The following is a 22255-nucleotide window of genomic DNA, read 5'->3' as shown; positions in this document are numbered from 1 at the left end:
TATTATTATTATTATTATTATTATTATTATTATTATTATTATTATTATTATTATTATATATTCACTCCTGAAGCTTCTTTGAAGCTTCAAGAGTCATCTTCACTAAAAAAAAAAAAAAAAAAACCTGCGCAGCCCCTATAATTTCTTTCTCTCTCCCTCTCTCCTCAATTTCATGACGGATTTTCATCCGATCGAAAATTAGAAAATACCGCTGGACTCTATTCTCCGCTGCCGTCATTTCTACTGGAGCAGATTGGTAGTAGGAGCGACATAGACGTATATCCTTGGGTAAGCCAATTTTTTATTTTTCTTTAATTTCTTACAAATTATAAGTCTGATTGACGAACGGACACCACCACGAGAATCTAGGGATGATTCTTCACAAGTCTAGTGGGACAGAATTCTTGTGGGGTCGTCGTGGGTAAAACCCCAAATTTGGGGTACGGGGGTATTAAATGGCTTATTTTTAATTAATTATGATTAATTTGGAAATGCTAAAATGTTGTGCATTTGGAGTTGAAGTATAATTTTTAAAATTTAGGGCCCGGGTGAGCGCCGTGGGTGTAATTTTGGGACTCGCGAGCAAAATTCAGAAAATTAAGTGGGGTGTCAAATATTGGTTTAAATGTTAATTTGAGGTATAGGGAGCCTAGGGAAGGTTAGATGGGTATTATTTTAGGAAAATAGGTTAATTAATCTAAGAAAAATGTAAATTGTAGAAGTTGAATTTCGGGCGCCAAAGGCAAAAGAATTGTGTTCTAGCGAGACTTTCAGTAAGTCAGGTAAGGAGAATAAATTATAACAGTATTTTTAGAATTACTTTGTGAATTAATACGTGAAAATGAGCATATTGTATTTTTCCTGAAAATTATTATGATATAAATATCAGATAAATTGTGTAGCATTTTAGTAATATTAATTTGTGATGCTTTGGAGTCTGAAATTAATATATTATGAATATTAGATGAAAACTGTGTAACACATGACATGTGTTGAAAAATGTGAAATATAACGATTGGTATTTTCTGAGAAAATATTGAAATGAGAATGATTGATGTGATTAGTGAAAAATAATAAAATGTGATATTTATTTGTGAGTGGAAATTATTTGCATGAGAAATGAGTTTATACAAATTACTGGTATGAGTATTTTGGAAAAATGTGAAAATACGTGAAAAATGATATATATTATTACGAGATGATGAAATGTGTACCGAAAATGATGAGAATATTTATATTGAACTGAATTGTGCTATACTGGAATATGAGTGATGAAATGCCAATACCGCATAATGATTGCGGGCATGTGGTAGTGAACCTTGATGGATGGTTATAATATTAAGCATGGTACCGTTGCTAGTGGTGTTAGTGCAACCACACAGACTCTTGGAGCGTGTGGCGTGACATTCGACTAAGCCATTTTGTAGGGTTGTTGGGCCCCTTGAGTCTGGATCAGGGTTATAGGCCGGCCAGTTGTACTACATACGCGATATGTGATGTGATATTTGATCTAATCGGGTCGGCCAACTGCGGTTAGATCCAGCCTTCGGGCCACACAACCTTGACCATGGGGGGAAGCATAACGTGGATAGAAAGATCCTCAGGGTGGTCATGAGTTACAGACGCGATGATGGTATTTGATACCAAGGATACTCATGAGTCCGAAAGTAAAATGAAAATGGAAAGTGAAAGAATGATAAAATTGGCTAAAATGAGAAATGAAAGAAAGAATGGAAATTGAGAAATAAAGAATGTTAAATATGAGAAATGAACTGTGTGAGTTAATGACATAAATAAATGAGGCGAAGTGAAACTCTCCGCCTAAGGCTTACTGAGTAAGGTGAGTGCCCTGATAGGTATCAGATGTGGCCATACCTGACTGCATAACGTGTTAGAGCAGAGGGAAGGTACCTGTATGGGCGGATAATCTTCCCTATTCTCAGGAACTTCCGATAATTATGTGTTGAAAATCATCTCTTGCACCCAAGTCTCGACCATGATTGGGTCAGTGCTGCCTGCAAAAGAGGGGATGAGGTGCGCTGAATCATAGTGCACTCGACCTCTAAAGGAGGTCAAAAGAGAGTTTTTTCCCGTTTTATTATTATTTTATAATAAAATATAAAATAATACTCTGTTTGAGAAAAAAATTCCTAGTTTAATGCTTACGTAATCTAACAGCTTTATCTTGCTAGATTTGTTTAAATCTCGTAGCACCAAGCTGTGATATTTGTCACACGTCAAAACCTAATAGTCCCGGTCATTTAAATCTCACAGCTTGGTCCTGCGAGATTTAAACAAATCTCGCAGCACCTTAAATCTCGCAGCACCAAGCTGTGATACTTGCCACGCGTTAACCAAATTTAGGAATACGTGCATAACAGCTTTTGGATGTTATTTCTAACTTTTGTATTTCTCTATACTAGATTAGCATGTAAAGTAAATCTCAAAATAAATAGTTAGGTTGAAATCTTTTTGATTTCTACACACACATGGAGTTTGTTGAATTGATTTTTTCTTAATTATTTTTAAATGGTGACATATTATGTGTGTATTTAAAAAGAAAGATGGAAAGAACCTAGGTTTTGAGTTTGATAGTTCATCACTTGTCTATGTGTAGAGGGGTTAGGATTTGATCTGTCTGTTATTTCCTTTTAGTTTTTGAAAGTGTAGGGATAAGAGGAGGGGGGGGGGGGGGGGTTAGGAATTTTTTGGAGGTAGGTGGGGGGTTTGTCCTTATCTTCAAGAAAAGAAGAGAGAGAGAAAAAATTTTCGACGATAGCTTGTTCGGCTGGTTTTGATTTTTTAAAATTCCGTTTAGATGTCTTGAAATATATACATGCACATATAATGGACTTCACTTTTTCATCCTTATAGGGAGATCCGTTCTAATAATAAATTTAGAAATCATATCCCATATTACTAAAAATAAATTTTAATTTTAGTATAATTAAAAAATTTAAATGTTGACTTAAATGTTGACATAAATGTTGACCTTAAATTTTAGTGTCACTCTTTTGAAGAAATTTTTTCTTTTTTTTTAAATTGAAAAAAATTACAGCTATGGTGAGAGAGCATTGTGAAAATGCATATGAGTGTACATGGGAACCCATGCTTTTATTTTGGTTTTAAATTTATCACCCACTATATTCAGTCAACTTATTTACAATCGGTTGGTCCCAATTCAAGTTGCGTGCTTTGATATATTTTTCAAAGTTATGTTTCTTAATTTTAAAACATGCGAAGTGATAATTCATTGTAAATTCTATGTTTACCATTTAATTTGTTTTTAATACTATTCTAAAAAAATAGAAGTGAATGCTTGATTTTAAGGTTTTCCTCAGTTTATATATATTTTTTATAAGAGTAGAATTGCTTGTATGATAGGTGATAACATTGCATTTCATTCTAAACTGTAATGCACAACTTTCATTCACATATACATGTTGGTAAAAATGAATAAACACTCCCAATTATACATCAATAATATAACGGTGCTATACAAATAAAATGAAAATAATCAATGCTATACAAATGAAATAAACATAATGATATACTACTTTGTGCCGCAGCGCGGTCGTCTCCGGTCTCAGGGTGGCTGTCGTCTACGTCTGCCCTCTCCCTGCTGGTCATCTGCATTAGGTGTCCTATCCCATCATCGTCCTGTTTATGGATCATCTCCATCAAGAGATAGTGCATAATTATCATCCATGCAAAGCACACAGGGAGAGAACTGATATGATGTATCTAGACGAGAACTAGGTGGCATAGCGGGTGCATCAACCTCCTTCCCATAGAAAATGTCGTCTAATAAAAATGACATCGATGGGATGGTAGCAGAGTTAGAAGGGGCATAAGTCGGTCTACTTGACAGTCTCGCAATATCAGCTTCAGACAAAGGCGGATACGGTGCTGATGGGCCAAACACGTACTCCGCTTGTACCACCAGTGGCGAGGAGGTGGGACTCAATGGACGACTGGAGGAAGCATGCCATCCTCCTACTGGAGTTGCTCGACCTCCTCGTACTGGAGCTGGTCGACCTCCTCGTGCAAGTACATCAGGTCGAGGCATAGGGATCCGTTGGCATCCTCGTGGACAAGGTCCAATGCAGCACTCATTAATGTATGGATTGTGAGATTTGGAGAGATATGATTTGCCTCACATAGTATATAAGCCTGCAGGATAAGAAAAACATTGGTTAACACATGCATATTATAACTTATACATAACAAAAGTAAGTGTGGGTTAGAGTCTTCTTACAAGGCTCAGATATCCAGCAGCGGTCCTATCGACAAAGCGTCGTGTAATGGACCTATACCAGGTAAAGTATGGATTATTCGGATGCATCGGACCATCCTTTGCCACTCTCAGTAGGATGTACTCTCGTCGATGGTCCCATGCAGTCCCATATACCATAAATGTAGTCGCCCAGTCCATGACCCCTCGATCGCATCCATCTATGCCATGGAGGTCCTCCCTAAGTACATCTACCCCTGACATCAAGAAGCGGTCGAGAATGCCCTATTGATAGCCGAACTGCCGCATAACTTGGTTAGGGAGATACCACTTGATAATATGAAAGCATATGAGTGACACTCGGGCTACCCACATGTCACTCCCAATTGCATAATCGGGAGGTAGGTCAGCTAGAATCTCAGCAGTGTAAGGCCTCCATAGGAACTGCACTTAAGCATAAGTAAAAAGTAAGCGAACTATACGTATCTGGTAGAAAAAGACTATTATGTGATACACTTTAATCGGACTATACCTCATTGTCTCGGTGCATGTCCAACTCGAACCTGTAGCAGGGCAATGTGTGTTGCACAACCAATGGCGCCCTCAAGTCGTCCCTCCATCTGTACAAAATGAAATGTAATTTTTCGAATGTAACGACTAGTAAGTACTACGAATTAGTATTCGTAGAACTTATAGCACGAATGCTAAAATAAATGATGTTGGTATCAATCGGTATACGAGTGGGAGTGGATCAACATAATGACTGTCCTAGTCCCTCTGAATCTGTAGGAAACCTCGCCGTGTGGGAGCTAAGGACAGAAATCTTTCCTAGGCGGGAGTTGACGAAACATATCCTCCTCGAGAAACCGCATACGAATGCGTGCACCAATCAACTCTCTGTCAGGTGGCACAAACCATAACAAATGCTTGCACATAGTACGCAGTGCAAGTCGTCTTTGACGGTCTGTAGGTCTCTCTACTGGTCCAACAATACGACCAGTGATGAGGCTTCCATCAATCGGCAGCCCGAACAAAACTACGACGTCCTAGAGTGTGATGTTCGCCTCCTCGTGCAGTAGTTGGAATGTGTGCATCTCCAGTCTCCATCGCTCCACCAAAGTTGTCACGAGATGTCAATCCAACTAGATATGGGCAATCCTAGATACCGTAGAACCCCGTATCGCGTATCCATCGAACGATGCAGTCATCTGCCTTTAACTAATGCTTGACAAACTGCGTGCCCCCTCAGAGGAATAAGGGGTCGGCGTGACCATTTGCCCACGCTTAGCTCGACTGGTGATCATCGCCCATCGTCAACACGTTGTGATCACTCGACCCTAGATTGATCCTGCAAAAGGCACCAGTAAAATATAGTAAATACAAAAATGAACATGATGTGTAGTAAAATTTCTATAAGCGCATCATAAGTCAATGCAAAGGGCTAGCTACATCCCCTGGTTGAGTCTTTCTCGGACACCTTATGCGGTTATGTCCTTCATGACATATGTTGCACATGCTCTTCTTCCTACCTTCCCTTGCGTCCATCTCATTTTATATACATGAGCTCCTAAGCCGACCTTTATATCGAACACATGCAGGATTTTCCTACAAAGTCGGCAATGAAAATGTTGACCAATACACCTCTTGCATAATCGGATAAAAATCCGAGGCATATGTCGCATAGTGCTTGGCAGTGCTCTAACATGACTCAACATATTGGACAACGTTTAGCCGTGTCTTTGCACATGCGGCAAGAAGGTGGGAGCAGAAAAAGTGTAAAACTTGCCACTTCCCACATGAGCATTCGTGTCTACCCTGAATGCTCAAAGTTTGGACGTTGTTTCTTTATGTGACCCCAATTGCACGATTGTGATGCTAAAACTGCTCATAGATCGGTTAAACATCGTGACTCGATGTCCGGTCGCGTTCAGTTTCCTTCTTTCCATTGCTAGCAGGATATGCAGAGTGAATGCATTTCCTCTAGCTATTGTGTTACGAGCAGCCTCCCATTGACTATTGAAATAATATGCAATGCGATAAAATGTTAGTTGCACAAGGGCCGTTATTGGGAGGCTACGAGCGCCTTTCAGAATGGGAACAACCTCATAGAGGACTGTATTATCAAACTCTCGCATAAGATATCTTGCGGTCACCTATGATGCATATTGATCTGGATCAATATGCAAATATTGGTGTATCTTCGAATTCAATTTATTTAATTTACACCGATGGTCAATTCGAATTGGTTGAACCGACTTAGTACTATAAGTAACACCTTTTACTCTGATGATAATTGCCCCCCCCCCCCTATGCAACAATAACGTCTCCGGAACACTGCTCGAATTTCCTGCCATTTAGAGATCGACCCTTAGGAAATAGTAAAGACCTATGAAAAACAAAATTGTATATATAAGCGCATGACATAACGCCTATCTAGAATTATGAATAGTGTAAATCATTTTGTGCATAATATTTTTAAAAGAAGTAAATTTATATACTATATTTAGAAAGTAAATTAAACCAAAATTAGATTAAAAAATATATTTAGAATGTCTAAAAATTATTGTTTGAATAAGAAAGAAACACTATTGTTTGGTCAGAATAAAATAAACTAATTATATATGTATATATCTATACCTATGTCTATCCTATATATTAATACAATTATGGTAGGGTAAATTATTTTGTGAAATGATATATATAAGTAATTAAACAATAGGAAAACATTAATAAAATTTTACTATTTTTCAAGTGTCATGTACAATATGATTGTTCTTCTAAAGTGAATTTTGAAATATAATAACTAAGTAAAATAATTACAATAATTTAATTTTTATTATAGTATATTCTTATAGTAAAATATAAGACACCTAAGTATTAATGCTACATGCTATAAAAGGATGTTCAGTTATACTTTGAAGCATATATTAACTATTTAAAAAAAAAAAAATTGGACACTTGCATTAGTGAGGCTTACTTTTAAATTATGGAATGCTAAAATGATATTTAACTTGCTTATTAAAATGGTACTAGGGAACCCATTAACGAACTTGATGTAAAATTTTTTACTGACCTAACTAAATTATCATCTCAGTTCAAGAAACAAACTAACCTAACTCATTTACAAATCAATATATAATTTCAATATATAATTAATAGGAAATAATTAATGGAATCCTTCATAAAAACATAATGAGAAGTTAGACACAACATGTCAGAAACAGAACGAGAAAAAACCTAGATACAAAATCAAGAGCACATTGTATTCCACAGCGAGCTCAGTACCATCCATATTACTTGCTTATAAATCAATCACACATTGAATTTATAAATTTGAATTTTTTCTTAGACAAATGAAAATTCCAACTTTAAAATGTAAACATTTAAAGTTCTAGATTTATTTCAGTGTTATTAATTTTGATCGAGCACTCCCTAAGGATAACATTTCAATGTGGAATATAGTTTTTTTTTTTGGGAATGTTGGTAATAGTGACTCCATATATGCTCCTCATTATTTCATTCAACATGTAAGCAGAAAAGAATATATATATACACATTTTAATGATGAAATTTTATAGCAGTTATTCCTTACTTTTATTAAGAACTCATAAAAAAAAATTCACATGGTTATTAATTTGTTTTATAATATCAATAACTTTTTTATACAATTAATTATAAAAACCTATCATAATTATATAATCCTAAGAACATACATTGCTTCAAACCTCATTATAACCCAAAAGCCACAGAACAGGAAAAAAAAAAAAAAAACGCAAATGAAATGAAACCTAACCTTGGGGATTTCCGGATGTAGCCTTCAACCAAAAAATCGAAACCACACTATACTAATTTATGAAGCTAAAATAACAAATCTTCAAACGTTTGGTTAATCCTGAATCAAAACTCAATGAAACTAATTTTGTTTTACGATAAGAAAAATACGTACTCCATTTTCCCTTTTTTATAGCTTTCCTCTCCTGACCATTCAAATGGTCACCTGCTCAATCCACTCCCGAACGATCACCTGCGCTCGTGCGCCTCCTGTTGATGCCGTCCTCCTCTTTGCTCTACGCTCCCTCTACAGACGACCCTCTCTGCTCTCTATTTATGAGTAAAATGAAGGGGAAATGACTAAATCAAGCAAATCTCGCAGGATGGTCGTGCGAGATTTGCCGTACACTGTTCCTAGGCCTGGCAAAACAAGTCATAACTCGTCGGGTCACCCGGACCCGTCCGTTTAAAACGGGTTCGAGTTTAAGAAAGTTAACCCATTTAATAATTGGGCGGGTCACGGATTAACCCGTTTATAAACCTGTTAAGTGGGTTTGGGCGGGTGACCCGTTAATTTCAGTTCAGTCCTCACACGCGCACGCCTCACCCTCACGGTTCACACTTCACAATCACACACACTTAAAAAAAATAAATCCTAAGGTAAAGTTCCCCTTCCAGACTCCCTAACCAGCGCAGCACCGCGCCTCTCCACTCTCCAGTCTACACTCCAGTCTCCACTCTCCACTCTCCAGTCAGAGAGACGACCTCGGCACACCCTCACGATCTCAACACCGGAGCACAGTTGCCGTTGTCACCCTTCGTCTCCGACAAGGTCCTGGACGAAAATGTCGTCGCCAGCCTCCAGTCTCCAGTCTCCTCGTCTGGCCAGCTCCACCTCCACAGACCACTTCTCCACTACTATGAAACCCCTCCGTAATGGCATCCTACTATGAAGAGTTCAACATCCTACTCCAGTCTCCACTCTCCACTCTCCAGTCAGAGAGACGACCTCGGCACACCCCCACGATCTCAACACCGGAGCACAGTTGCCGTCGTCACCCTTCGTCTCCGACAAGGTCTTGGACGAAAATGTCGTCGCCAGCCTCCAGTCTCCAGTCTCCAGTCTCCTCGTCTGGCCAGCTCTACCTCCACAGACCACTTCTCCACACGCGTCAACCCCCCCCCCCCCCAATGCTCCACAAACCATTTATTTTTATTTAGAAATTAATAAATAAAATGCAGTCTTTTTTTTTTAAATGTCATTTTATATGAAAATTTGAAAAATTTAAAATAAAAAAATTATATATTTTTAAACGGGTGACCCGTTACCCGCCCGTTTATTAAATGGGCGGGTTAGGGTTGGCATATATGTGATCCGTTTAACATTGACTCGTTTATGACCCAACCAGTTTATGACCCGTCCAAACCCGGCCCGCCCGCCCGTTTTGCCAGGCCTAACTGTTCCATTTCCTAGGCAAATCTCGCAAGACAATTCTACAGGATTTGTTGCCATGCTTCACCAAGATAGTTAAACAAATGATTATTTTATATTTTATTTTTAAATAATAATAAAATGGGTAAAAACTGGGTCAAAAGATCATTGCCTTTGGACCAATCAGAGCTCGGCCCCACAATACGCGGGTGCACCTGAGCCTTACGATCTCTAACCTTCTGACGTCATCCCAGAGCTGTACTGTACATCTTTCCATTGGCACATACGTGTGCATCATGAATTGATGCACCACCTGGTGATGGATAAGCACCCACTGCGGTCACGAAACGTGGCAGTACAGAATGGATAGACCGCAGTACCGTGTGAGGAGGATCACACACAAGACTGTCAAGACTCTTGCTAATAATTTAACGGACGAAAATAAAATGGCAATTCAAATACAGTCCCAAGATGGGAATTTGGGATCCGAGAAAAGGCTGTGGTGTTGACGGTGGCGGAGCTGCGGAGGAGCCGGTGGCGGTAGCGGCGGAGGTCGTTGTCTTGTCGGGGAGGCATGCGAAGGAGACCTAGTGTTTCGGAATAGCCAAGGCAGAGGAAGACATGGTCGGCATTTTCTAAGTTTCATGTGCTTGCCTTTTGTTCTATCCGAAACATTGGAGTGGAGCCGCTTCAAGATTCTATAATTCTTATTCGTTCTTCGGATATTGAATTTTTATCGTTTTAATTTTTTTTTTCCCGAGTTCTGTCACGATCTCCGACGCATTTTTCGTCACATTCAGTGCGTGAACCTCCCTGCATTTCGATCTGATACTTGTTCGCTCGGTGATCTTGGCACCTTCCGAGAAACTGTACCTGCTGCTGCTGTTGTCATTTCTTATCGCTTTTTTCTTTTTTTATTATTGACTCGATCGGGTGGGGGATTAATTTAGAGGCGTTTCGAAATCAACAAGCGCGCATTTATTTTTTGGTGAGAGTGGAGGAAGACGGGGCTCGGTTGTTTTAGGTACTTGTAAAACGTGAAAGAAGTTCTGATTTTGCTCCAATTCTGAAACGAGATCTCCGATCTGCCAGGTAAATGGACAAATCATTGGTGGTTTCCTTATTTCCAGGATTTTTCCGGTTAGATCTGACAAATTTTGGTTGGATTTCTGTCAAATTTTCTTAATCTTTACTAACTTTTTTGTTTTCCTTTTTTGGGGTAGGGTGTTTAAATCTGTTGAAAAAGATTAGGGAAGATAGTGACGATTAGCTCCGTAACGATGGCATTTAAGAACTTAGTTCGGGAGCTGCGGGAAATGAGAGATGGAATTGGGAACAGATCAAGAAGACGGGGAGAAAGGAAGCACATGCACCGCCATGGAAGGGCTCACATAGCTCCGGAAAGGTCTCCATCTTCATCTGTGTTGGTTCAACAGAGCCGGTGGGCGAACCTGCCACCGGAACTGCTTATTGACATTATCAAGCGGGTGGAAGCGAGCCAGACCTCATGGCCTGCCCGGAAAGATGTCGTGGTCTGCGCTTCAGTGTGCAGGTCGTGGCGGTCGATCACGAAAGAGGTCGTGACAACGCCAGAGCGATGCGGTTTGCTCACCTTCCCCATCTCGTTGAAGCAGGTAGTTCTTTGTCTTCGGTTTTGTAGTTTGCTCAGTGAGTGTTTATGCTTTTCACGGTTGAAGTTTGTGGGGGTTCTTACTTCTTACTCATTTTGATTTCTGCTTAGCCGGGGCCGAGAGATTCGCCAATTCAATGCTTCATTAAGAGGGAAAGAGCGAGTTCGACTTTTCAATTGTATCTTGGCCTGAGCCCCGGTAAATTTCCCATCTCCCTCGATTTCCTGTTCATTTCTTGAGATATGCACTTTGGGAACTTCCAGGATGATTAGTGTACTGCTTAGAGTTATTCTACCAAGTTCGAATTAAACATGTTAGGCATTTCCCCCCGTAGTCTTGACTATTTCCTCATTTAATGTGAACACTTTGCTCATTCACAAATCACAACGCTAGCATAAAGGAATTCTTAGTTAACATGATTACAGAGAAGTAACTTGGTGTGTATAATGCCTGAACTTTAGTGTAAGTGTTACTGGTCATAAATTAAGATAAAGAACTTTTAAAATTGTTTGTGATTCTGAGTTCAAAGAAGTGTTCATAATTTTCATTTACAGTGTTTTCCTTTTTGGGCCTTTTTGGGGGAAGGGTGGCATAGAGATTTCTCCCTCTGCAATTGTGCGCCTTTTTAGAGGTTGTTTGGTATCATTTGATTTGGTATCACTTTTGATTATATTGTTAGTTTTTCATTTGTTGTGGTGAAAACTGAAAACTAGATTTTATAGTTTTCATTTGTTGCCACAATAGCAGCTTTCATTTTTGTGCATTAAATTGTTTTGAACTGAATTTTTTAATGAAAAATTAAATTGAAATTACCATCTAATTTTAAATTATTATAAAAAGTATAATATCTATACAAATTCTAAATATTCTAAAATAATAACTCACCCAAAAAAAAAAATCACCATTTTCAACCTTGACAAGATTTTTCTTGGAGCATTAAAAAGTGAGTTTAAAATAAATATAATAATTGAGTTAAATGATTATGACTAGTTTTAATTTTTATTATAGTAATTTCAAATTTCTGATTATTTTTACTTGTTATTTGATTTAAGGAAAAAAATGAACACCTCTTCATTTAGGATTTTAATTTGTTTTAGTTTTGACTTTGAAACTATTAACTAAACATGTTGTTAGTTTTTAGTTTGTGTTTTTGGTTTATAATTTTTATTTATTGTCTTCATTTTCATATTTTTTGCAATGATACCCAACCACCCTTTATTTATATTAGATCCATTTCTAACGCAGTAATAGCATTTTTTTTGCATAATAATCAAATTAGTACAGTAGCTCAATGTTTTATTTTTTTATGTAATACATGTGATGTGACAGGAAATTTGTGACAGTTTTTTGTTATTCTCGTGTGAACTTTGTTGTTCTTTCGATCTAATCTGACCTCAGCCTCCTCTCCCCTATATAAGATTCTTAAAATCAATTATGTTCAATAGATGATTTTGATCAAAATACTGTTCTGTCCATAGGGGCGTAGTGTTATAAAGTTAAGATAAAAAACAAAAAGACATTGGATTGGGGATTAAGAGCTTATGAGGTTGCAATTTTCCTTTTCTTAATTATCACAATTAGGCTTGCAATTTAGAGCTCATTATCAAAAAGTTGAGGTGGTGGTTTGGATTTCAGAGAGGCCCTTGTTTGAATGTGTATGCAAGTGCATGTATTAGCACATCTACGTGGACATGTCTGTGTCTGCATGCTTGTGTGCTATGTATTCTACATAATGACCTGCTTTTTGGGCAATATTGAAATTTGTGTTGTGTGAAAATTTTTTATTACTTCTGATGAAACACATCTGTGAGATACTCATATTACCACTGGGAGGAAGATTTCTGATTGTTTTTTGATAATTTAATTCTGGCATTAATACTTGTTTTGATATATCCAAACTTCTGCACATTAGGTTGTTTAAAGGCTTAGACAATTTGGATTGTTAAAACAGTAAAGAAATTAGTGTTGTGCGATGATGTTGTATTACTTTGGATGTAACACATCTGTGAGATACTCATAGAGCCATGGGGAGGAAGATTTGTGACTGTTTTTTGATAATTTAATTCTGGCATTGTTCTTGTTTGATGTACTCAACATTATGCTTCTGGTTTGAAACATTAGATTGTTAAAATGCTTAAACAATCTAATATTTGGATTTATCCAACTAATGATATTTGATCACTTGGCAGCTCTTTCAGGGGATATCAGTAAATTGCTGTTGGCTGCAAGAAAGATCAGAAGGGCTACCAGAACAGAGTTCTTGATATCCCTGGTTGCGGATGATTTCTCTCGTGCAAGCAATGTGTATGTTGGAAAATTAAGGTTAGCTTCAACCCCTGGGTGAACTCATTTTTTGTATTTCTGATTTTTTTTTTTTCATGCAATGTATTGTCAAATTTTGAACAGGTCTAATTTCCTGGGCACAAAGTTCACCATTTATGACAGTCAACCTTCATACGATCAGGCAATTGACTCTAGTGGTCGGACACATCGGAGGATCCATTCAAAGCAGGTCTCTCCTAGGGTAGCTGCTGGAAGTTATAATGTAGCTACCATATCTTATGAGCTTAACGTTCTTCGTACAAGAGGCCCAAGGAGAATGCACTGTGCCATGCATTCGATCCCCATCTCTTCAATTCAAGAAGGGGGCACCGCCCCTACTCCGAAGGAATTTACAAAATTACTTGATGAGAAATCTTCTTCTTTGACAGTTTCGGAAGGAAAGAACCCACTTGTTGAAAGTTTCAGTTCCACAAGTCTTGCTGAGCCTCTGGAATCAATTCATGGCACAAGAGATCCATTGGTTTTGAAAAATAAAGCTCCTAGATGGCATGAGCAGCTGCAATGTTGGTGCCTAAATTTCAAGGGACGTGTTACAGTGGCTTCTGTAAAGAATTTCCAGCTGGTGGCAACTGTGGATCCGTGCCATAATGTTTCTGTGGCAGAACAAGAAAAAGTAATACTACAGTTTGGAAAGATTGGGAAAGACATTTTTACCATGGATTATCGCTACCCTCTCTCTGCCTTCCAAGCCTTTGCAATCTGCTTGAGTAGCTTTGACACTAAACCAGCCTGTGAATGACCATATTTTATTCCCATCCTGCGACACTTTCCTAAAGTTGGTTGTACATACACCTTTTGAAGGAAGCCATGTAGACTTTTTTTTTTTTTTCATCATTAGCCACCGCCTTCGCTGCGCAGACATTAGTTTGTCTTACAGCAGTTACCAGCAAAGTGTATTGTTACTTGTTAGTTGAACTGTCTATTTTTGTCTGCGGAATGTCAGATCCGCATTCATTCCACTCAAGTATGTAACTTCATCACTTCTGGAAAATTTTGTGGTAATTTAGGAGGAATCCAGAGAAGTTCCTTGTAGTTGCAGGAAAGATTTCTTAGTAGTATATTTGAAATCTCACCTCATGTAATTGAATCTTAATATTTAAATGCAAATCACATTACATTGCACGACATGTCTTTTATATAAGATGCAACAGAAACATACAACTAAAGCTGGCCTTTTTGGATTGTACAGAATCCTTATTATTTTACATGGCTATTATTATGCAACATGTTTATGCCCTCTAGTGGTAGACAGGTTCCTTGAAAAATTTGTTGTATTTTACTTTTCTTTAGAGAACATCTAGTTTGTTATCTTTGATATTTCCGCTGCAGTTATACTTGCAACCATGACGTCGAGGCTTTTCAGGATTATCAGGGTCAGAGTCACTTGATTCCATGAAAAGCCCCCTGAGGCATCGTCTTCTGATTCTGGGTTCATAAGTAAGCTGCTGGGCAGGGGTAACATTGAATTCAGCTTTGTGCGTCTCAAGGAACTCCTTTTTAGTATCTGAATCGACTTGGTCGGATGAGTTATGAGTGAGGGCCAGCTGAACACCAGGATTCTGTTCAGCGACAGAACCGTTGAAAAGAATTGAGTTATTGACACTCTGAACATTGCTGTTTATGTAGGCCTTGGTTTGTGCTTCTTCTTTGACCATTCCATCTTTTGATCTTATTCCTATGGAGCTTTCTTCTCCATCAGTTGTAGCCTCAGTGCTCTCGTCTGGGTTGGTTTTATAACCCCTATAAATATGAATTGGTTGTTCCTTTTTTGCTGGCTCAGAACCTAACTGCATGGATGCACCTCTGTTTTCACCAGTTAGGGTTATAACAGAGAGTGGTTTATCAACCAGAGCCTCCTTTGAGTTCCCTAGGGCCAACTTATGAACAAACTTGGAAATATCTTCTTTGATCTCTTTGTGGAAGGAAGCGTGTACTCCGTTGGGTGTCTTAGGCTTTTGATGAGATTCACTTACCGTGTTCTTGTCCTGTGGATGTGTTGAGATCACAGTTTTGAATTGTTTTCCATGAGAGACAGAGGGGGTTAAGGCCTCGTTGTTCTCAATAGTTCCTTGCTTCTCCACCTGCATTGGATATGCTTGAAATGCAACAGTTGGTTGCACTCTGTTTTGCATTTTTAAATCTGGTGCTGCAATTAGACGCTCAGCAGCTATCCTTCCCTTTGATTCTTCATGCGCCGGGCTGCTGACCTTTCCTTCATTTTTGAATTCTTGAGCTGCTTGCTTCTCTTGTTGAAGATTTCTGGAGTGTTCTTGTGATTCTGGAAGAGACTTTGCACTGGCACTGGAGGTAGTGGAATCTGATTTCCAGTTCGGGACTGAAGTCATTACAGAAGCTCCTACAGCTGTTGCCCCGTGGACTGATGCTTTTGAAGGCTGTGTTGCCACCCCATCAAGTTGAGAAGTGGCTTCTACTTGATTTTGGTTCTGAGAGATTTTCTGAGAAGTGAGTTCTGCCTTTGGTCGAGGCTCTTGTGCTGCTGGGGGAGACACTTCTGGTTTTGGTTCTTGTTGAATTGCTGGTGGGGGTTGAGTGGCAGCATGAGAGGGTGCACGTGGCTGGGATTCAGTTCTTTGTGATGGCGGTAGTGACGGTGGTGCTTGTGGAGGAGGGGGCTGTGCTGGTTGAGTTGGTGCTTGAGACCCTGGTGCTTGCTGAGAAGTGGGTCGGAATTGAGTGGCAGCACGAGATGGTGCAGGTGGCTGGGATTCAGTTCTTCGTGATGGCGGTAGTGACGGTGTTGCTGCTTGAGATTGTGCAGTTTCAGGTTGAGTTGGTGCTTGAGACCCTGGTGCTGGCTGAGAAATGGGTCGGAATTGAGTGGCAGCACGAGAGGGTGCAGGTGGCTGGGATTCAGTCCTTCGTGGTGGCGGTAGTGACGGTGGTGCTTGTGGAGGAGGGGGCTGTGCTGGGACTATCCCTGCAGGACGGAATGGGGGTTGTGCTGCAGGAGTTGTGGTGGGTGGTTGTGCAGGCCTGGAAGGGGGTTGGCTTTCAGTAGCAGGACGACGAGATGGTGCTGATGATGTTAGCCATGGGAGCCGAAAGGAGAATGGTCGCCTTTGATCTGCCATGGATGGTTAAGGAAAGAAACAAAGGGGGATGATTGATGCTGGCTATTTTTTTTTTTGCTGAAGGCAATGCTCAACATCTGGGGAAGAAGTTTGGTTTAAGTAAGTTTGTGTTTGATACCTTGGAAAGTCCTTGAAACTTTTTTCCTGTTGGTCTAATATTCTCACTCACTCACAGCTTGCTTCTTTTCCTTGTCCGGGGCAAAACTTTTTGTTCCTGAGTTACCATTGGGTTCTTTGCATAGATTTTCCTTCTGTGGCAAGTCTGGCATCTGAATTTTGGTTGCCCACCTTATGGTTTTCCTTTTCCATTTTTGAAAAATTTGTTTAATTGTAAATAACAATCTTGTTATGTAATCTCTATTCAATGCAAAGTATTAAAATTCATGGGGACGCAATGTGCCAAGGAAGCCAAAATCCAAATAGGAAATATTCCCTTGGCCCATTAGTTTAGGTCACGACAAGTATCATGAAAGATTTACCCACAAGAGATCCTTCTGTCTCCTTGGAATAGCCATGGTGATAAATGGGGCAGTGCAGGGGCAGGGGCATCTTCTCTTCCGACATCAGGGCCGCTTACAATTAATTCCAAGCTTCTTCATCAACCAACAAGGTACACCGACTCTATAACTTCTCACCTCTCTTTCAATTTTTCTTATTTTTGTTTTGGCACTTTAGTAGTGTTTAAAAGTATGAATTTGGGACGTGGATTTGGAACAAAAAAAATTAATAAATTCTATATTTGAATTCAAAATTCTAATTCTTTGTTCTCAAACATAGGATTAATTTTTTTTTTTAATTTTGAATTTTTGCCAATTTATTCTTTGTGAAGAGGGTGTGGGGGCATCATGAGGTCTATGTGTTTGTACTTTAAACCTTAGATTTAGATTATATAAATTTGGTTGATATTTAGTACAGTATATGATCATTTTGGTTAAATTTAAATAAATTCAAACTTAAGGTCCAAACTTAACTTCATAAATACAAGGGTGAATTAAAAGTTAAAATATCCGGTGAATTGATAATGTCTAGGGTTAAGGGGAAACATTGCCCATGAAAAAATATATATTGAACTTCCACATTATAATCACATTCACAGCACAGGAGAAATGATGCCAAGCATATGATTTAATTGTTAATCCTACAGTCTACAGTACCTAATAAATTAATCTCCCTGCATTTAAAGAGATGTGTAATCTGGCAAATACAGCAGCCATCCCCACATCACACCCCTCATAATATGCATCAGCACAAAAGAAAAAGATCTTTTCTTGTGTTGGGAGAGACTTTAAATTTGGATTCTTGCAGATTTGGACAAAATGCATTACAAAAATATATTACATTTCGTTCAAACTCATACAAATCTAAATCAAAAACTTGAATTCTATGCTCCCAAATGTAGCTGGAATCCCATTCTTGCAAACTTGATTTCTAATTTGGTTAACAGGGGCCAAACATGCGAGGAATTTCCCAAGCATTACAGTCTTGCCAAAACACGCTCAAGTTCGCAGTTCTGCAGCACCCACATGGAAGGGATATGGCTGAGGCAAAAAGGGTCTGTCTGCGATTTGGATGCGTCACCTCCTCTCCCTCTCCCAGTTTGCGGCAGAAGGGATTGGAAAATATAACAGTAGCAGATGTGCTGGGCACCAAAGCAGATGAAAAACCAGGGCCGTGGCTCTGGTGCCACACCAATGACACCGTATATGATGCAGTGAAGCATGTAAACTTTACAAAATATACAATATCAAACACAAAACCCAGTTCTAGAAAATTAAAATCACTAACTTCAAGTGAAAATTGCAGATGGCACAGAATAATGTGGGCTCTTTAGTGGTACTAAAGCCAGGGGAGCAACAGCTGATTGCAGGAATTATGACAGAAAGAGGTAATGGGCTTTTCCGTTAACCTTATTTTCAATTGCATTCTAGGGAAAAAAGAGTAAATTCTAGATCTGCATATTCATCATGAACCTTTGTGTTCAATCAATTTGAGAACAGAGGAATCTGTGAAAGACCATTTAAGTGAATTCTACATTTGTCTCAAATGACAAATAAACAAAAAAAAAAACCATTTAACTCTTACTATCTGAGAACTCAAACAAAGCAACTTGTTTACAATGTTGACAAAGCAGACTATCTGAGGAAGATAATCACCAAAGGAAGATCCTCTAGACACACAAGAGTTGGGGAAATCATGACTGATGAGGTTAACTCTTACTATCCTAGTAAACTTCTATCTTCTTGGGAGACTATACTACTATAGCCTGCCATGCTCTTCTCTAACTCCTGCCAAATTTTCAACTTCAACAGAACAAGCTGATAACAGTGACATCCGATACAAGCATTCTTCAAGCCATGCGACTTATGACAGGTAAACTCATATGCTAGCAAACCAGTGTTAAGTCCCTATAGCTTGTGGAGTCTGTATGGTCCTCATTCTACTAGAAAATTAGCAAAAATGATGATCCTTCTTGATGTTCACAGACAATCAGATTCGACATGTCCCAGTGATAGATGGAAAAATTGTTGGCATGATTTCAGTTGTAGATGTTGTCCGAGCGGTGGTGGAGCAACAAAATGAGGAAGTGAAGAGGTTGAATGAATTCATTAAAGGAGAATACTACTAGAACATGGGAGTCTATATTTCACCCATTCTAGGTTAAAAGAAAAGCCATGAGCTTGCAGTTTGTCCCCAACAATTTACACAGCAAAACATATATCCTTGTGAAGCTATGAAAAAGGAAAATGCTTTCTGGTAGGAATGTTTTAGAAAGTCCTGCATTATTATTATTATTATTATTATTTTGGTAAAAGAGGGCGGCACCTCCATTTATTTATTAATAAACCTTCACTTTTGGCAAAGGAATACCGTGGTTACAAGTTAAAACCAACCAGCTAAACTAGGACAAACAAAATTAAACATAACTAATAATGGAGATAAAAACATAAAAACAACAAAAAACAAAAAGAAATACACCAAACGAAATTTGATATAAAAAAAATTGAAATTTGATGGAGACGCTGTTTACTAGGATTATATTAATGATTTATTTGGCATGCAAGAATAGAACGGAGTTTATCTTTATAATATTTCATTTCTGTCATACAATTTTTCATTTTAGAACAGGAAAGATAATTGGGGTATCAGCTAGAGTCCCAATTAACTAGGCTGTCACCATGATTTAGTGGAACCCTGCAACAGACAACAATCCTCAAAGAAAGAATTAGGAATATGAAACCACTTTGAAGGCATTGCTTTATATGGGCTCTCTACAAGCTGCAGCGCAGTGAATGTTTAGTCTAAACTGAATTTGACTCGCTTAAATCGACTCATAATCTATCTGCACACTAAATGAGTCAAATATAATTTAAACTTTTTTTATTTGCCTTTAAATGAGTCGATAGACAGACTTAGGATTTTATTCGATGGATATTCACCTATTTGCTGACAATTAATGTCTAAATTCATTGATAATCTTGTATGCCATTCTTTTTAGGCATCAATTCAATTAGCATAAACTTTATTGATCAAGGTTTAGTCCCACACTCCTAATTCTTATAACTATTATATGCACCTTTGGGTTTGTCTCGTGCCCACATTCAAACTCAAATCCAAATATTCAATTTTCTCGTGATCAAAACAAAAGCCCTAAATTCATGACATGAAAAAAAAAATTATAATTTTGCGAGTAGGTATTAAATGTTTAACAATTACTAAATTATAATTTTAAAAATAACTTCAGTAATTATGTTATATAATAAATTGTTCATTAGATCGTAAATAAATAAATAAATCTATAGATATATATATGAGATGGGAAATACGAATTAATTGCCATCTATTATGGATTATTTGATTCGAATCATCATAAACCCATAACTTAAGTGAGTTGGTTAGGGATTGTAATGTCCTCACTCGATAATTCGCCTAATCCGTTACTGATTATTCGATTCGATCTGATCTAATTTGTCAAGTCTAGGTAAGGTCTTGACACTTTAATTGCATGTTTGATACATTGAAATGAAATGAAATTGAATTTATCACTTGATTTTTTCATTATTTTTATTCAATTATATTCCTACCTCATTCCATTCTACAAGCCCAAACATGACATAAATCTCAAATATTCAAATTATTAACATGGCTAGGGTTCTAAAGGAGCAATTATTAGGTAATCCAAATCTACCATGTAATCCATAAACTAACCTAATAAAGTGGTGACAACTCATACACTAAATAATATAACTAAATTATAATTAACTTTCTTTTCAAAATAAACCAAAAAGGGAAGTCTATGACTTTATTAGGTTAGTTTATGAATGACATGATCGGCTTAGTCTACCTAATAATGTCTTATTGTAAAGAACATCATTACATTGTCATTTACTTCACTACCGTTAGTAATTACAACTAATTGGGATAGTTTGGTATCACTATAAAAAGAAAAACTATAAAAAGAAACATTAGAAATAAAAACAAGTGATGCTTTAGGGCTTTCATTATTGTTGTTGTTAATTATAATAAAATAACCCCTAAAAAGAGAGATTTCTAATTTTAAAATTTCTATTATTATTTTTTGTTATTGATATTATGTGAGAGATAAATAATAAATGTTAGGAAATATGGGAAGTAAAAACATCATGAAAAATTTTATAAAAAAAAAAAAAGAAAATGTAGAAAATAAAAAATGGCAGAAGATAAAGCTGAGTTTTTATTTTTATAAAATTGGGAAACAAATTTTTTTTCCTAGAAGGAAATTTTGCTAATTTAGATAAAATATTAAATAAAAATCCCAAAAATTCAAGTAAATCACTAAAAATTCACTACCCAAAAATTCTCAAAAAAAAAAAAAAAAAATTGAAAATTCATGATAATCAAGAAAACCTAACACATGTAAAAATTTCGAAAAAGTTAATAAAAAGGAGATATTAATATTCTAAAATTTTAAAATCATAAAGAAAATAAAAAATATTCAAAAGTCACAAACAATTGGAAAATGTGAAAAAATAACTTTGAAAGGTCTCAAATAATGTTTGTTTCATAATTTTTGCCTTGAATTTTATCTTGTTTATATTAGTTTTTATGTACTTGCCTAAATGATTTGCCTAACTTGTTATTGCTTTCACAATTTGGTCACAATCACATATGGGACGAGCAAAGAGGTTTTCTTGGATGGGGATCCTCACTCTCTTCCCCTGGAAAAGACAGTAGAATTATATGTTGCATGATTGAAAGAGAATTGAAACATATATCAATGGGAACTTATAGGCAGAATGGAATTGTGTTTGATGCTTTGTCCCTCCTTATTTTTAAAATAAATTTAAAGACTTTGAAACAATCCCACTTTCTATTCTTCGTCAAGCAACACTTGGAGTTACTCCTGATATAATAGTAAAAACAAGATGTGTAGGGCGACTCATCAAGGTTCCATTGAAATGGGATCCACACAAGGAATATCACTTGTCATTTATTGGTTATTAGGGACATCTCGAAAACATTCGAGATAGAAGTATGACTTTCAAATTAAGTTCTAGAAGCCTTCTCAAAATCAAAACCTTGTGCGTTCTTATATCTTAATTTATCAAATAATTGGACAACTAAAGGGTTTTCCTAGAGAAAAATCTCTCTCTCTCTCTCTCTCTCTCTCTCTCTCTCTCTCTCTCTTACATATGAGTTAACGTGACTGGGTGGTATTGGGGTGTGCCAGCTTGGCCCCCAGGGTTGTTGCTGTACCAACGAGTCACGAAGTGGC

At 37.5% G+C, this 22255-nt stretch overlaps 3 protein-coding genes across 3 annotated transcripts; 2 read left to right on the top strand and 1 right to left on the bottom strand.

The window, feature by feature from the left end:
- The first annotated feature begins 9766 nt into the window (after positions 1-9766).
- LOC131163037 (tubby-like F-box protein 5) lies at positions 9767-14539 on the top strand. The gene is made up of 5 exons (XM_058119737.1): positions 9767-10529; positions 10661-11071; positions 11179-11266; positions 13258-13390; positions 13475-14539. Exons 2-5 carry the CDS (start codon positions 10718-10720, stop codon positions 14148-14150), a joined length of 1251 nt encoding a protein of 416 aa, XP_057975720.1. The 5' UTR covers positions 9767-10529; positions 10661-10717; the 3' UTR covers positions 14151-14539.
- LOC131163036 (uncharacterized) lies at positions 14523-16503 on the bottom strand. The gene has a single exon (XM_058119735.1). It carries the CDS (start codon positions 16501-16503, stop codon positions 14698-14700), a length of 1806 nt encoding a protein of 601 aa, XP_057975718.1. The 3' UTR covers positions 14523-14697.
- Positions 14867-19257, top strand: LOC131163038 (CBS domain-containing protein CBSX3, mitochondrial-like). Its single transcript, XM_058119738.1, has 6 exons — positions 14867-17113; positions 17948-18223; positions 18307-18388; positions 18635-18708; positions 18813-18873; positions 18987-19257. Exons 2-6 carry the CDS (start codon positions 17957-17959, stop codon positions 19127-19129), a joined length of 627 nt encoding a protein of 208 aa, XP_057975721.1. The 5' UTR covers positions 14867-17113; positions 17948-17956; the 3' UTR covers positions 19130-19257.
- Positions 19258-22255: the final 2998 nt, after the last annotated feature.

The sequence above is a fragment of the Malania oleifera genome, chromosome 8 (assembly GCF_029873635.1).
Source record: "Malania oleifera isolate guangnan ecotype guangnan chromosome 8, ASM2987363v1, whole genome shotgun sequence".
In the NCBI taxonomy this organism is placed as follows: domain Eukaryota; kingdom Viridiplantae; phylum Streptophyta; class Magnoliopsida; order Santalales; family Ximeniaceae; genus Malania; species Malania oleifera.
This window is presented reverse-complemented; position numbering and strand designations above follow the sequence as displayed.